We start from the raw sequence: 16,564 nt of genomic DNA, 5'->3' as shown, positions 1-16,564 counted from the left end.
GTGTGACAGGCGTTTCTGCCTGATGGTACTGTGAAGGTGTCTCTACTCGCCACCGTATGCTCAGATGTGATTGGCTGAAGGCTATTCTGTCCACCCTCTTCTGATGACCACGGCGGAATCTGATTGGCTGGAAGACAATTCACGCTGAAAAACGTGTATTTAGGGGCGCGTCCACCTGCACAGTGAATACACACACACACATATACACACACAACTTCCACCAGTGCACGCTCCCGTCTACACCTCCATGCCTTACACCGGTAAGACACTATTTGCTGTATTAGAAAGCAAGCAGCATCTACTCTTTCTATTCACACTGTCCCACTGCAAAGCCTTCGTCTCTTTACAGGCGCTGTAATCACGTTTTGTCGCGTTTGACGCCCAATCTAGTAATGGGGCAGTAGGATACTTCACGGCCTTCTCTCTCACGTCACACTGTTTGGCCTGCACACTACAAAAATCATAGCACTAACATTGTTGTGACGACTGATTTTTATTGTGCACATCGCTGCCACAGCAGTAATAAACGCAGGAAACCATCGGCATCAACGCAGAGCTCATTGACATGAAAGGGCTCTCTCTGGCGTCGTGCTGCCTTCAGGTGCCTCGTAAACTTTAAAACCCGGCACTGAAGTCGTTGATATCGTTGTTCAGGTCGCGCGTTCAGGTGTTTCTGGTGGGAAATGAGGTGAAGTTGGATGCCTGACGCAAAAGTAAAGTCGTGATTGTTGTCATTTCATTTTAGATATCAACTTGTTGTTTTAGTGGCAGAGTGAAAAAAAAACAAAGAGTGCAAGCTTGTAACTGCTGTGCTAGTTTATGTATTATGAGCTCAGTTTGTGATAACCAGTTAATGGAAATAGATTTTATTGGCTAGTGACAAATGATTTAGATATGTTATGTAAACCAAGACTTGCTGAACAGATAAAAATCATATCTTGCCTCGCTCAGGTATCATAGACAATTCCCGCTTTCCCAGGTGTTTTTACCACTTTGTTGGGTTGTTAATGTGTAGTCATCTGTAAGTACAATTTCCTTACAGTATTGAAGGTAGCATGATTGTGACCTAAGTACATCCATTGTTTCATGTATGAGAGTAACTGTCTCTCCTAGACAAATTACAAAATGTGTCATTTTGTTTCATTGCGTTTAAAAAGGTTTGATCTCATAATATACATTGCAAACTTTATGGTTAAATAATTTCCATGACATGAGAATCTTCTTTTATTAGGTGTGATTTAACTTGGGACAAAAATACTGGGTGATTACATGTTTATAAAGTTTATAACACACAATTGCAATAAAATACGTTGCAGATTATGCTGAATACTGTAGCAGGTCTATTATCTTGGAGAAACAGTTGTACTAGTTGTTAGTATTTGGGAATAGGAAATTTCCCTCAAGAATCAACAGGAGCCCAACACGAGTTATTCCTGTAGTAGACTCCTCATCAGTGTATTGGTTGAATATTGTTTTTCATTTGATCCTCATTTGTCTGTAATATACATGTGTTTTATTGTTTGAACTCTGTTTGCCCTAACATTTTCACAGGAGACCGATAATGAGGCCAAACAGTCAATCAGTGAAGCACAGGTCCCCGCACGGCTCCGAGCGGGAGTTTGGAGGGACGCTGGGTGAGTCACTGCAGATGCCTTCTGGGAATATCCAGCCTCTCCGAGTCTGGCCAGCTTGTTCTGTGGGCACCGTGTTGCTGCCAACTTCACTTTAATTAAGAACTGTCTTAGAAATGAGACATTTCTCTCCTCAAAACCATGCACAGATGCCCAACATTATATTGAGCCACAAGCAGCATAATTTAGTGGAGTGGAGTGCCACAAAAAAAAAAAACAATCTCTGGAAAACTTGTAAGTGAATTCTATTGGTGCAGCAGCTGTGACTGTCACGTCTGCTCCTCATCTACACTTGGAGAATTAACTACAAAATAGAAAGACTTTGACCGAAAACCTCAATATCAATATTGTGACAATGTTGTAGGGCTTACTACCGATGGCTTTCATAAAATATTTACACACAAGAGATTTTTGATAAACTGTCATTAGTAATGTGGATATGATGACCAAGAAGGTAGAAACAAATAATAACAGCTAGAACAGTCTAACAGGTTCAGAAAATTGCATCTCTTTACTGTAATGCACGCATTAAAACCAGGAAAAGACATCACTTAAACATATGACAGTATTGTGATATTCAAAAAGCCCAGACGATACCAAGTCTAATACCTTGATACTGATATGAAATCAATATATTACCCAGCTCAAGGTGACATCTTTATAAAGAAATAATAAAAAAAAACAAAACAAAACAACGAAAGACAAAACCATTTGAATTGAAATATGTTCAATGCAGTCTAAAGGTAATGTGATCAGTATTTAAAAACAAAAAAAATCTGTGCAAATAAAAGCTCATGTGCTTAAAGGAAGAAATTATTTGGCAGCAAAGTCAATCTGCCAGCTCATCTACCAAAGCCACAGCAAACATTGTTATTACATGCCTAACTTACGAGTTAGTAATTCATTCTTTCAACAGTTCAATTATTTTCAACTTCATGATGAAATTTTTTTGTTCGTAAATTTACTTATTTGGTCGTTTGTCTTGGCATCCTGTCTGGCAGATGGTAAAAAACAGCTGCCACAGTAAACATTAAAAGACGATAAATGCTGTACACACAAAAACAATAAAAACAATAACGCTTTCATGCCAAGTTAAAAATTCAGATTCAGATTCAGAAAACTTTATTTATCCCATACGGGCAATTCAGTTGACAGCTCCCAGTCCAATAAATAAAAGCACAACAAATACAACAATCATTCATTAGACATACAACTCTTAACACTCAACTCTCAATTGTCAGTAAATCAATTGAAATAATAGTTTCCCAGCAGTGATACCTTGTACATGTGAAAATATGAGAAAATAAGTATTCGATCAAAGGAAAAAGAATGAATAAATTGGATAGAAATAAATAAATAAAGTGACAACTTCAAATGACAATTGAGCTCTCCACAGATGAATGAAAATAGGTCCTTATGAACTGAGCCATGAGTTTAGCATTTTGTTACAACCTTATTGACCAGAGGTGCAACTATTTTGCCACTATTCAGTCTAATGAAATAGTTTAATTATTCATCTGTCAAGATACATTTCCATTGTGAAGCTTCCACAAAGCATCTACTGTATATCTTCATCTATATCCTACATTAGTATGCTATCTGGGAGTAGATATTTGATTTCTTTCATTGTTGCATTTGATTTTTTTGTGTGCTCCTCTTTCAGGTGCCACCTGCATCCCAATCTTCCTTCCCCTCACGGTGCTCTACCTGATCAGCGTGTGCCGGTCTCCTGCGGCCAGCGTGCTGCAGTGGCCGCCTCCTTTACCCCCCGGCGGTCAGCTGTGGGACCCTCTGGCCCCTGTGCTTCTACTGGGCTGGATCACTCTGCATGTCTTCCTCTATTCGCTCCCACTTGGGCGGGTATGCCGAATTCATCAGTTTCTTAAATCCAAACCGATCACTCGTGTGACTCCCTGAAGTATTTAAAGCTGCAGTTTTCACGTTTCTTATAAGCTGTTGCCTTTGAGAAACATTTGTTTGGGCATATGCTGCCTCCAGTATTACTGTCTCAATGCTGTGTGAGAGTTAATACCCATATCCTATGATAAACATGGATCTACCATGGCATGATACCATACAGAATGCATTCCAAACAAATAAACTATACAGAAACTGCACATTTTAATTAGCAAAGTCCCTCTGCAAGGAAGAGGCTCACATTCTCGCAACTGAAATATCCATCTGTCATACAGCTTTACTGCACGAGTGCACACTTTTGTTCCAGCTGATGCTCCATACACAATTAGGAACACGGCGTTATGACTGATGTGTTCAGTTCAGATTTAATATGAGTGTTTTTACCTGCAGGTGTCTGAGGGATTAGTGCTGAGAGATGGAACGCGCCTCAAGTATCCAATAAATGGTAATGTAGTGTGGGATTTGGGGAGGAGTGCATTTATAGGATTGATTTGTAATATAACGTTTACAATTACAGTATTTCAGCACATGCTTTTGTGTGTCCTGACAATAGAAAACAGCCTGAATCTGTCAGTCACAGTGTCAGATGATGTTCCAAAATGCTTATTCTCCATTTACAAGTAAAAAAAAAAAAAACTCATGAAACTATGTGAATATAGTCAAAAGTCACAGACAGATTCTTCTTTTAGATTGCCTGCTCTTTGCCGCTTGTGTCCTTGAACAAGGGTTCACTGTGTTACGCAATCTCAAATTCCTCCTTTTTCACCTTTTACCTGTTTTTTTTTTTTATAACAGTTCCTCTGTCAATTCCCTTATCTCTCTCTACCGCTTGCCGTAACATCAGTTTTGTTTGTTTCTCTCCCGCAGGTTTTCATTCTTTGTGCATCAGTCTTGTGTTGCTGGTGCTGTTGCTGTGGCTGGGAGCTCCTCTGGGGCATCTGTTCGAGCTTCTGTTGCCTCTGGCAGTTTGTGCGATCGGAGTTTCATTCCTTCTCTCTTTCTACCTCTACATTCGCTCTTTTTGGGCTCCGCACCATGCGCTCGCTTTGGGGGGCAACACAGGTGAGAGTGCAGGTTGATCGTTAAAGGGAAAATCCACCCTAAATCACTTTTGAGACTGTTAAAAATAAGCTACCGGTGATGCACCGTACATTTGAAGGCCCGTTTTGTTCTGCGGTGTGTTTTTCTTTTTCCTGTGGGTAACTGGCCAAATGTAGATAACAGTTTCGGGGCAGAAACCCCTTTTCGCTACTGAATGGCCCTGCTACACTGGAGCCATCAGCCATAGTGAATGCTGCCTTTAAAGTATGCTCACAATGCTAAGCAGGCTGTGTTGAGGTGTGTCTGCTGGCCTCCAGCGTCTAGATTCAGTTCTCAGTGCTAGACTTCAGTCCATTTTGGTGAATGGGTAAACCAAGCAAGGCACCAACACTGTGCAATATACAATTTTTCATGGTCTGGACGCCGTAGTTGACCTTTAGTAAGCAGTGAACCCTCAGGTGAAGTGATTTTGCCTTGGTACCCCGATACATAAAGATGTTTTGGTTTGTGGTTCGTAATAATTTTTTAAAATGTCATTCTTGAGCGCTGACTAGTAGATTCAAAGTGATGAGATTAAATAAAATAATGTTGAACCAACAGTCCCTAACAGTTCACTTCACTTGTGCCCATCACTGTGTCCTGTCCAGGAAATCCCCTGTATGACTTCTTCATGGGACGGGAGCTGAACCCCCGGATTGGAAACTTTGATCTTAAATATTTCTGTGAGCTAAGACCGGGTCTGATTGGCTGGGTGAGTTGAAATGCGAAAATTATGAGATGAAATTGATGACTAGAGCCATACCATATATCTTTAATGAACTATTTTTGAACCATGCTCCATTAATAACAAGTTACATGTGGTTTTATTGTACATTTTTTTGAATTAGTTGACCCCACACTGATGCACTGTATGCAGAAATGGTAAAATGACAGCAGAACAAGTGAAACCACGCTGATAATGTCGGTATAATAACCAGTATTATATAACACACCCCAAATTGCTTTATAACTCTTCTGTCACTGCTGTCAGTTTTGTAAATTCAATTTGCGTAGGTTCAATAACTTGCAAATTTGATAAAAGACACTGACAACATAGCTGTCACTCCTCATGCACAGGGGAAATCAGGTAATACCATTCAATAAAATGATGGAGTGCATGAAATTCATTTCAAAACATGCCCTCAAAACAGCAAAGATTAAAAGCATGTCACTTAATCAAATCCAAACCTTTCAAATTTTCATGCCCTGCAGTTCTATGTTATAGGTCCATCACTATTCTGTTTGAAGTGTTCATTAAAACAGAAGGCAGATTTCTCTGATTCTGTGGTGACTTGTGTAATGTGCTACTTCAAACCAAATCCGCTGAATAATTAAAGACACTGTACATGTATGCAGTAATTAACGGTAATGATGGTAATAATAATGTCTGTTTGAGAAGCTCCACAAGGCCAACAGGAGGCGTTGTTGCTCTCAGCATTCCTCAGTCCACAGTTTTATACAGCGAGACTGGTGGAAACTATTCTCTCTAATGACCTGACACAGTAAAAGGGATTTTTGGAAGGCAGTGGTGCACACCATCATCGAGCTTCTGTGTCTGAGTTAGTAGACCTAATACAGAGACAAAAATAAGACTGCCTCAGATTACCACAAGCCTCCCTGTATTTTTGCACTTGTCATAATAGAAAGACAACACTGAGACAGCGCTGTAGGTTTGCTCTGCACACCCCTGAGGACTATCAGACACCATTCCAAAGAATCACACTGGAAGAAGCTGATATCATTGCAAATCTGCACTAAAATGTTTTCTCTGTATGGGATTATTTATTTGAAGATGTCTTGTAATTGCAGAAAATGTCCCAAATATTGTATTTCTTACGCAGCAGGTCTCCCAAATCCCCCATTTAATGGATTTGCATGAAATCTGGGATATAAACCCCTAACAGTGTCCCTTGGATGTAAATCAAGTTCATAGTAATCAGGCGAGCTCAGTTTGAGCCACAAGCCTTTTTATAAATTGAATATGAAATATTCAAACATGAAAGTTTCTCATCAGTACAGAGGAACAGATAATACTGTATAATATGTGACTTTTCCCCAGCACAGCGACAGTGAGAAGGGAAGGTCATCATGTCATCTTCTGATGGCTGTGTTCACGCCCACCATCCAGACACAAATATCACAACATATGACAGACATTTTAACTGGCACTGAAGTGCGTCATGTAATAAAACAGAGATGGAAGGCACTGCCTCTCGCCAACTGTGAATGTTCCTCCTGGGAGTCAATATGGCAGCATCAACCGGACTGTAACGCCACTGCAAGTCATAGATATTTTGTAGACTGATCGAATGTCCTGCAGTTCATTTTTCAGGAAGAAAATCTGCTCTTAATGGGAAGATGAACAGAGATTTTCTCTGAGCTGAATGCAGCCAGCTGTGAATTTTCTGTCTGTTTTCTAAAAGCCTCTGCAGATCACAGCTTATGTTCTCACAGCTAGTAAATCCCTGCTGCATTGTTTGTTTCATGAATGTGTTTTCAAAAGGGATCACAGATTGAGCAGTTGGTTGTTTGATGACGCATGCATCACCTGGCTGGAAAAAGACATTGTAAAATACAGGCTACCCCACATCCAGCCAGATGTGAGACAGGCTTATCTACCAAAGTTGTAAAATGCTGGTGAAAACATTGCCTGTGTCTTGTCACTCAGATAATTGAGGCAGATGGCTGCCCACCCAGAGCCGGTTCTGCTCAAGGCTTTTTAAAAGTTTTTTTCCCCTCACCACGGATGCCATGTGTTTGCTCACAGGGGAGATTTTGATTCCTGGGATGAGCCAAAATCTGTCGGGTTTCTGTAAAGCGCCTTGAGATAACCTTTGTTACGATTTGACACTGAATTTGAATTGAATTTGAATTGAATGTTTGTGATGCTTCACCATGATTTCTCTCAGGTCGTCGTAAACCTCGGTATGATGATGAAAGAGGTGGAGCTTCGCGATTCCCCCTCCCTCGCCATGATTTTGGTCAACAGCTTCCAGCTGCTGTACGTGGCAGACGCTCTGTGGAACGAGGTGAGAGGTTCATCCACACGCATTCATTCATTACATTTATCCCAGCATGCACTGGGCAGAAGGCACTGAACACCTTGGACAAGTTGTCAGTTCATTGCAGGGCCAACACATAGACAGACAAGTACAGTCATGCCTATGGGCAGCTAAGAGTCTCCAGTTCACCTGACTCACATTTCTGTGGGAACAGGAGAGGAAACCTACCTGGAGATTCAAAACCCAGATCGTGTTGTGATGCGTCACAGTGCTCACCACTGAGTCACACTGAGTTACTCTGATCCAGACTGATGTAAAAATTATGATAAGGACTTGAATTTTCATTTTAGTCTTAGCACATCTGTTTTCAGTGGTAGAGCTGAAACATAGCTTTAAAGGAAAACTCTTGCCTAAAATACATAAGCAGTGACTGGTGAATCACATTGCGTTTTTGATGCTATATCGTTGTTTGATGTACTTTTCAAACATGAATCCAGTTTAGTCACTGAGAGATATTGTGGGCACAGCGACAATGCTGTTTGACAGGGGGAAAAAAATGTCAACAATCTAAAAAAGAAATGTTTGTTGTCAGGTTTTGTGGTAAACCCACCAAAAGTTAAAGAGCACAGGCTTCCTTGTGGATCTACCCATTTGCAGCAATGTTAAACAAACATGCAGGGAGAAATCCAGCATAGAGGAGAGAGAGCTCACTTCTTACTCCACTGTAGCTGCAGCTGCTCCCTCTGTGAATTATGAGTTCACCAACAGAAATCACACAATATACCTTAAAACAACAAAGTGGCACCAGAAGGGTAATCTAAGTTTTTTAATTCACTCTCAGTTTTTAAAGTGTGTTATTCTATCAAGGAATCTGCTTGTGTTATATGAATATTGGGCCAGGAGACCACATCACTGCTGACTGTGTATTTGTTGACTGTTTTTCCTTAATAGAAGGAAGTAAGATGTAACTTGGACATCAAAACAGCCTTATCTTTTAGAGTCAGTTTTTCTGTCTCTGCACTTTGTAACAAATAAAGTTTATTTCCATGATATTTTATCGTATATTATCCTGTCCATATCTCATGCTCAGTTGTATTTTAACAGGAGGCTGTTCTGACCACCATGGACATTGTGCATGACGGTTTTGGGTTCATGTTGGTGTTTGGCGACCTGGCTTGGGTTCCCTTTACGTACAGCCTCCAGGCTGCCTTCCTGGTGGTGCACCCACAGGAGCTCAGCACGCTCACAGCCTCTGCCATAGTTGCACTGAACGGTAATCCTGTCAATCTTTTTTTTATCAGGCAGTAACATGTTGTGTTTTATACTATTATTTCGTTAACACTTTTCTCCTTCCCGTTTAGGTATTGGATATTATATTTTCAGAAAATCAAACTCACAGAAGAACCAATTCCGACGAGACCCAACACATCCAAGTGTTTCAAGTTAGTAAATCTTTAATTTTCTCTTAATCTTTCTCTTGTTTATTCTCTAACTCAAGAACATGCATTTTAAGGCATTTTTGTACCCGTTTTTATGTTCATTCTGCGTCTATTAAATGTGAAGCACTCGGTACATGTAATTTCTGTATTGTAAAGCACTTTGAGCTGCATTTCTTTTATGAAAGGTACTACACAAATAAAGTTTATTATTATTATCATCATCATTTTTCTTCTTATTATTAATGGTGGTAGAAGTAGTAGAGGTAGTAGTAGTAGTAGTAGTTGTATTAATTTGTACTATGTCCTCAATACTAGCTGTATATAATACTAACACCGTATAGTGTTAGTATTATGTACTGTGAGTGTGGATGATACATTTACTCCATGTTTCAGAGTGGCTTACAGAATGAGACAGTATAGATCAGACTCTTGTCCCAGCAGAGGGGGACTACTGAGGTGGCGGCCAAATCTTAAAAAAAGACCTGTCTGTCTCCTCGATGTGTAGAGCTGGAAACTATTGCCACAGCGACAGGGAAACGTCTCCTGGTGTCGGGCTGGTGGGGCCTGGTCCGCCATCCCAATTACCTCGGTGACCTTCTCATGGCCCTGGCATGGTCTCTGCCATGTGGTGAGTCCAGATAAAACACACACTGCGAGCTTTGTTCCACACACAGGACTGTCAAACTTGTTCAGAGTCTTGAAGGGACAGTTCACTCATTTTGAAATGCTCAGTATAATTTTACTTACCCCCTTCGGTGGCATGTAGAGCAGTCGTGATGCTCTCCTCCTTCCATTGTTTCCACTGTGCTGGATAATGACAGGATGGCCCCAGCACTAACGAGCAGCCTTCTGCCATTGTTTAGCTAGTCTTCTTTAAGAAGTTTAGTAAAGTGTAATTTTTCAAATACAGGAATGCACATATGATTGCTGAATGTAGTGGATATTTTTGCTCAAATTACACTCTGTCATTTGGTTAACCCTCTGAATACCATGAACCAACAGACTTAATTTTGACAGGTTAAAATTGGTTTAATCCACTTCAGAAAGGTACGTGTACTTTTGAAAACTTCAGAGAAAACAGCATGTTGTTATCTCAGCAGCGGAAATATTCACAGGCAGGAAGCTACTGACTGTTCGTACAGCAGCATTGTTAAGAACATTACGTTCTGCGGTTTGATTCATAAATACAATTTTGCCTTTGGGAAATAACAGACCGGGTTGGACACTGTTTAACTGTTTGCAGTGTAAGTAGGAAGTGCAGCAGTTGTTCTTTTGTGTGGGTGCAGTGGAGGAAGAGGTGTGCTTGATTTGCACTACAACGCAACAGGCCACAATAAATCAACAACACATACAATTTGAAAATGTGCAGTTTGACATGTATTAGAGCACTATCTTTACTATCAGTAGCCAAAATAAAGTAGTGTTCATCAGTTCACTGATAAATCATCAATATGTCTGTTACAGGTTTCTGTAAGGACACATTAATGATTTTTAGCCGTGCCATGTAAATGTGTCAGCTCTAGTTCTCAGTGTAAAAGACTGACTGACTTCACCTTGTTGAAAAAGGTGCACCTTGCGATTTTTACCAGTAGGTGGTGTCGTCAGTACAAACTCTGTAAACGCACAAACTGCACATACGCATGCAGCATAGCGCACTGAGCCAGTGTTAGTTGTCAGACAATGTTTGAAAACTCGAAAGTAAAGAAAAAAGTGTATTTTGTGTGAGAAACAGTGGATTTAACTCTCACAAGGCTCCCTCCCGTTGGATTATTTGGATTAGTTTGTCTCCGACCTTCAGTTTGAAAACGCGGTGAAATAGCCGACTCAGCTACAAGGTCGGTTCTGAATGAACTGTTGGTGTCGCTTCATCACTGACTTAAGAGGCTTTTGGTTTATTTGGGGCTTAATCATGTGATTTCAACTCAGCTGCACACAGCACATGTTGCTTTCCTAAATGAGAAATATAAAATCTGGTCCATTAGTGTTTGATTAGTTTTTAAATGTGGTTAGTTTGTATGATAATGTTATTTGAGACTGAGCGAATAAGTCTTCAACAGCTTGAAATGTGTTTGTGTTAGCCTTCTAACATCAGAATCACTGCTACACAAAGCTGGCATCAGCCTGGCTATGTGTGTGTGTGTGTGTGTGTGTGTGTGTGTGTGTGTGTGTGTGTATGTGTGTGTATGTGCATGTGTGTGTGTTGGGGGGCCTGGGGAACACATCATAGTGGTTAGATAAGCTTGGCTATTTTTATTTTCAGAGTTTGAAATCTCTGCAGATGATAGCAGTGATGATAGCAGTGGAGTAATGGGTATAAATCACTGACACTTGTGAACCTGCTGCTTTGTTATGGTTGTTTGCACATTTGAACATGCAAATTATTATATTTTGCACCTAATCCTGAGCGACACACCTTGCATGAGGTTCACTTAAACTTGTTTATAATGCATTCCTGTTCCCTCATCCTCGCTGTTTTTTTTTGTTTTTTTATAGGGTTCTCACATCTTCTGCCGTATTTCTACGTCGTGTACTTCACCATCCTGCTGATTCACAGAGAGGCCCGCGATGAGAGGCAATGTAGGAGCAAGTATGGACTGGCGTGGGACACCTACTGCCGACGAGTGCCCTATAGGATTTTCCCTTATATATACTGAGGTGGAAATGAGCCGGACTGAATCAGACCAAACTGTCAAACTGTATCCCCGTTACTCGACAAGCAATAACCTGAAATTGTAATTCATTTTTAGTCTCTGGGAGGGAATGAAAAGGGACTTCCTATTTTCAGTGTCACTTCATATGTTCTAAAATGTTTGATACATCAATGTTTTCACTCAGTGATTCAATACATTTTTAATGACAATTCTTATAATTTTAGGATTCAATAAGAAAAATCAATCCCCACATTAGATAGGTTGTCTGTAGGTTCTTAAAAAGTTTTAAAATGACGTAAATTCAATTTTGTAAATATGGGGCCGTAAAGACAGAAAATTGAAGTTCAACATTAACATTCATCTAATTTTCTTCTTCTCTTCAGTATGATCTTATTTGCCCGTACTTCCATTTATCCATTTTTTTTTTTTTCAAATTTGAGTTCTTCTGTTGGAAAAATACCTTTTGTGGATAAATCCAACTCACTTTATAATTTATACTTACCTGATGTACCAGCTTGTAGAGAGAAATACAAGAAAACCTTGGTACTTACATTTCCTGAGTTCTGTGGGAAAAAAAAAAAAGGAACTGTAGAAAATGAAAGGGTAATAATAGCAGTCCACACAGTCATCTAAGTGACCATGTTCCTACAGAAAATGTTACCTCTGCACTGGACCAAATATATAGTGCTTACTTTTATACTTTTTTTTTTGCTATGCTTAGTTGAATAAGGAAAAGATTTGTCTAAGTTTTGTTAAAATTTGTCTTTAAAAACACGTAAATATAGTCCTCTGATACCTGTGGACACCCTGTTAGTCACTTCAGAATTTCTCCACTGCGCACAACAACACAGTTTGACCAGTAGGCTGTGATCAGCGCTGATACTATTGTCATTATTACTATGATATTATAAGATACCAAGTCAAAATTACATTTAAAAATCCATAGAAATAGAAAAGAACATCTATTTTTTGCCTCAAAATTGCAGAAAGTCAAAATTGTAGTTCATGCATTTTTCCCCTCATGCCTAAGTAATTAAATAAATAGTGTACTCTCATTCATGGAGTGTGTAAAGTCCATGAATGAGAGAAGCAGTGAGAAGATAATATGGTGTATTTGCTGAATGAATGCATTCAACCAGCCACGCTAGCTGCAGATGTTTTGTTGTTGAGTTTGTGCACAGCGAAGGAGATACACTCGATTGATACTGTGGACGATAAAATAACAGCCAGACCCAGTCTGTCTGCAGATCAGTGATGTGCCTAATGCCTTTTGCCCATTTGTATTTTTATATCTCATCACTCATTATCCTATTCCCAGAGTCCAGAGTGCACCGTGGCCTCATAGACTTCAGCTGAACCTGCATTAACTCAGCCCGCGATGACTCAGTCCTCTGGACACTTGGACTTAAATACAGTACAACCAGAAGCACTTAAAGTACAAATTCATAGAACAAAGCGCAGTTCTGCAAGATTCAAATAGAAGTGGTGTCGTCAGTAGCACTTGGAAACACGCAGTACAGAACAGGAGACATGTGACATTCAACTTGGAAAAAAAATCTGCAGGTTTTCTTGTTATTAGAACTGTCTGTACATTAATGCCTCACTTATGTTAAAATATGTTATTGGGCATATTTAACCTGGAAAATGTGTGTGTTGTGATGTTTACAGGGTTAGAAATAAACTCATATTTCTCCCAAATTTTCAGCCTACTTGCAAACTGAAGCCAACACCAGCCCTCAGATCCATTTTTTTAAACAAAAAGATTTTGTAATAACAAGTGAAAAATATGACATTTCTCTTTCAAGATGAATGCTGGGCTGCTAGTATATCCTCAGACCTCATTATATCAAAGCATTTGGTTGTCTTTTGCAGTATAATTGTTCCTTTTTTATGTTTGCTCTATGTAAAAATATGAATATACTTTAAATACACAAATACATGAATAAAATGTCATTACATACATCCAAATGTGTTGCTGCACTTGCCTGAACCTCACCAGATATTATGGGAAGTGAAAAATAGTTTTGTGTTTTAGCATTTATGTTGTAAAATGTATGGCTGTAATGTGCAAAATCAAGTGACTATTATGTTCTTAATGTATATATAAATCTGTTTATGTGAGCCAAAGTTGCATCTACAAGTTTGCAAGTACAAAATAAGCCCCAGAGCCCTCTGGGAAATGCACACACCCATTAATATGAACTTCACACTGGCACCAAATAGTTGAATCAGTTTTTGCTAATCTTTCCCAACCAACAGGTACCATGCTCTAAATTACTCTTTAGGAATATAAAGTACATGGCTGAAGTGAATTAATACAAATAAACAAGAGGCAGAAGTATTCTGAATCATCATACTCGTGATAAAATATAAACTCTGGCATAAAGAAAAGTTGCCCCAGGTGTTGAAGCTTATAAGAAAGTAAACCTTCATGGTTTACAATAAGAATACCCTTATAAAGGGTTTATGAATGGTTTATAATTAAGTTATAAAACACAAAATACAAAGACAAATTACAAATTAGGTTGTAAACACTATCATTAATAAACAATTGTAAGTAAGTTGTAACTCAATTTTCATACATTGGTACAGGCTCACTATTTGGCAAGATCAAGTTACTGCTGCACTGTATCTGTTCTCTTGAATCTCAGATCCTGCCAGTTGCTTAGTTTACTTCACTTGATCACGCCAAATAGTGAGTTGCACCAGTGTTTATAACTGTTAATCAATGACTTAATAAAAGTGTGTACGACCTAATTACACACCATTCATAAACCCGTTTTAGGGATAGTCTTATTGTAAAGCCTTTGCTCATGCAGGCTCCAATGTGCTGTACAAAACAAAATACAATATAGCAAACCAGAAGACATAAAAAAAAAAAAAAAAACATAACACATAAAAACAAATAACAAGGTCAGCTGAAAAGGTGCTGACAAAATTAATGAAATAAAAAACAACACACACACTCGACAGAAACAATTAAAAGCCCCTGTGACGAGGCGGCTCTGCTCTGTGTTTGGAGCTGTAAACGGCTGTGGGGGAGGCAGGGGGCCGCCGTGTTAATGCACCGGTGCGTCTCCCACATGAAACTTTTTGGGGCAGGGGCTTGTCTGGGCTGACAGGGTCGGTGGCTGCTTTTTAAAAACTTTTAACACTGTATCACAGGTTGTTTTGTCCATATCTTACATGCAGTAACACTTTTTCAAATACATTCAAAGTGTCCAGACAACTATAAACATGGAATATGATTTCCTAGCAAAAAAATAATGAGCACCAAATTTTCCCCTCTTATGTTAGTCATTCACCCGACCGCCTCCCCATATCCTTGAAAGGATACTTCTGTGCGAGCACACACTTTACAGACTGACACCTTCGCTGTTTCCCGAACCACCTTTAAGCCCTTTTGTCTTCTGATTTCGCCCACACATCACTTCTCGGCTTATTCTGTGTTGTTTTTCATACTCTAAGTGCTAATTAGAAACCGTCCTGGTTTAAAAAATAGGCTACTACAGCATGGGGCTTCTAATGTATTGTTTCATACTGTAATGCATTGTATTTGTGAGGTGTTTACAGTGACAAGTGTTGGCTTGTTAACTTGGGCTTGAATGGTGTTTTATAACCACGCTGATAATAGACCTGAAATGCCAAATGACACCATTTTTTTTATTTTATTTTTTATTTTTTTTAGTTGTGCAACGCTGTCAAAGGCTCTGTGTTGCACTGCTGGTTCCCATCCATCATCGGTGCAGATAAAAAGAGCACATAAGGTTGGACAAACACCAAAAATCTGATTTCTGACAATATGGCACAGGTTCTTTTTATTTCTGTCTAAGCTGCCTAGATATTCTCAGCCTCATGCATTGCTCAGATTTGATGCAGGTCTGATATGTGAGCCGATCAATTTGTACTTTTGTCAGAGCAAATGTCAGAGCGAATTTGTTTGTCCGTGTCCTCGTCACAGAATTACACACAACACAAACACAGGCTTTTCCATTCATATAAAGTTGTATGGATCGTTCAGTTGGTTTCTCCTTGTCATGATCAATATTTAAGTCTGTGACCCAGAGTAAAATTAGATACTGTCAACATTTTAACTAAGAACAAAAAGACCATAACAGGAAATGAAGATATAAAAGCCTTAGGGTCTTATCCATGAAAAATATACTTGGATTTCATCTTAAAATTTAATCTTAAAATCCGTTGTGGGCAGACCAGACTGATGAGAGAGATAATTACAAGTGAATAATAATCCATCTGTAAATTAGTCTGCAAGACTCGCCTCGGGACTTTGAGTATACATTAACAACCTTCACTCGTCTATGCTGTAGCATACCTGTGATAAAGTAGAAGTCATAGTTATTATTGATCAGATTCACTCAAACAGGCTTTATTTAATTAAAGAGCACCAGAGCTGGCACAGGAATAGGATTTTTTTTCTCATCACAGATTCACAGTTTATAAATAACAATGCTGTTCGTTTTCAACTCAGCCTACGTGCATTTTGACAATCAAATTATCTAATTGTTTTAACGGACAGGGAGTTGAAATTTGGCTAAGTGAATTTATTGATGAAACTGATTTTTTTTTCTTAATAAATATGGCTCGCTCTGGCCACTAATTGAAAACGAACTGATCACTCAGGTACAGATGAAATCCTTGGGTATTTTTATAAATGAGACACCGGCTGACAGTCAGTGTGAGTCATGCTCAAGCCTCTGTCTGGACTCACATAAATCATCCACACTACATACATAACGGTGTGCGAGCAGGTTTCACACACCATTGGAAAGGGTCACATCCCTTGATCACTCGCCCTGCCAGTGTTAAAGCAGCCCCGAGGCGCT

At 39.3% G+C, this 16,564-nt stretch overlaps 1 protein-coding gene across 1 annotated transcript; it reads left to right on the top strand.

Moving 5' to 3' along the window:
- The first annotated feature begins 209 nt into the window (after positions 1–209).
- On the top strand, positions 210–12,316 carry tm7sf2 (transmembrane 7 superfamily member 2). The gene is made up of 11 exons (XM_030069803.1): positions 210–260; positions 1,552–1,634; positions 3,295–3,491; positions 3,939–3,993; positions 4,416–4,610; positions 5,237–5,340; positions 7,538–7,657; positions 8,735–8,903; positions 8,992–9,072; positions 9,575–9,697; positions 11,563–12,316. Exons 2-11 carry the CDS (start codon positions 1,562–1,564, stop codon positions 11,721–11,723), a joined length of 1,278 nt encoding a protein of 425 aa, XP_029925663.1. The 5' UTR covers positions 210–260; positions 1,552–1,561; the 3' UTR covers positions 11,724–12,316.
- The last annotated feature ends 4,248 nt before the right edge of the window (positions 12,317–16,564 follow it).

The sequence above is a fragment of the Myripristis murdjan genome, chromosome 14 (assembly GCF_902150065.1).
Source record: "Myripristis murdjan chromosome 14, fMyrMur1.1, whole genome shotgun sequence".
NCBI lineage: Eukaryota > Metazoa > Chordata > Actinopteri > Holocentriformes > Holocentridae > Myripristis > Myripristis murdjan.
Note: the sequence above shows the minus strand (reverse complement) of the source record. Positions and strands in the feature narration are given on the sequence as shown.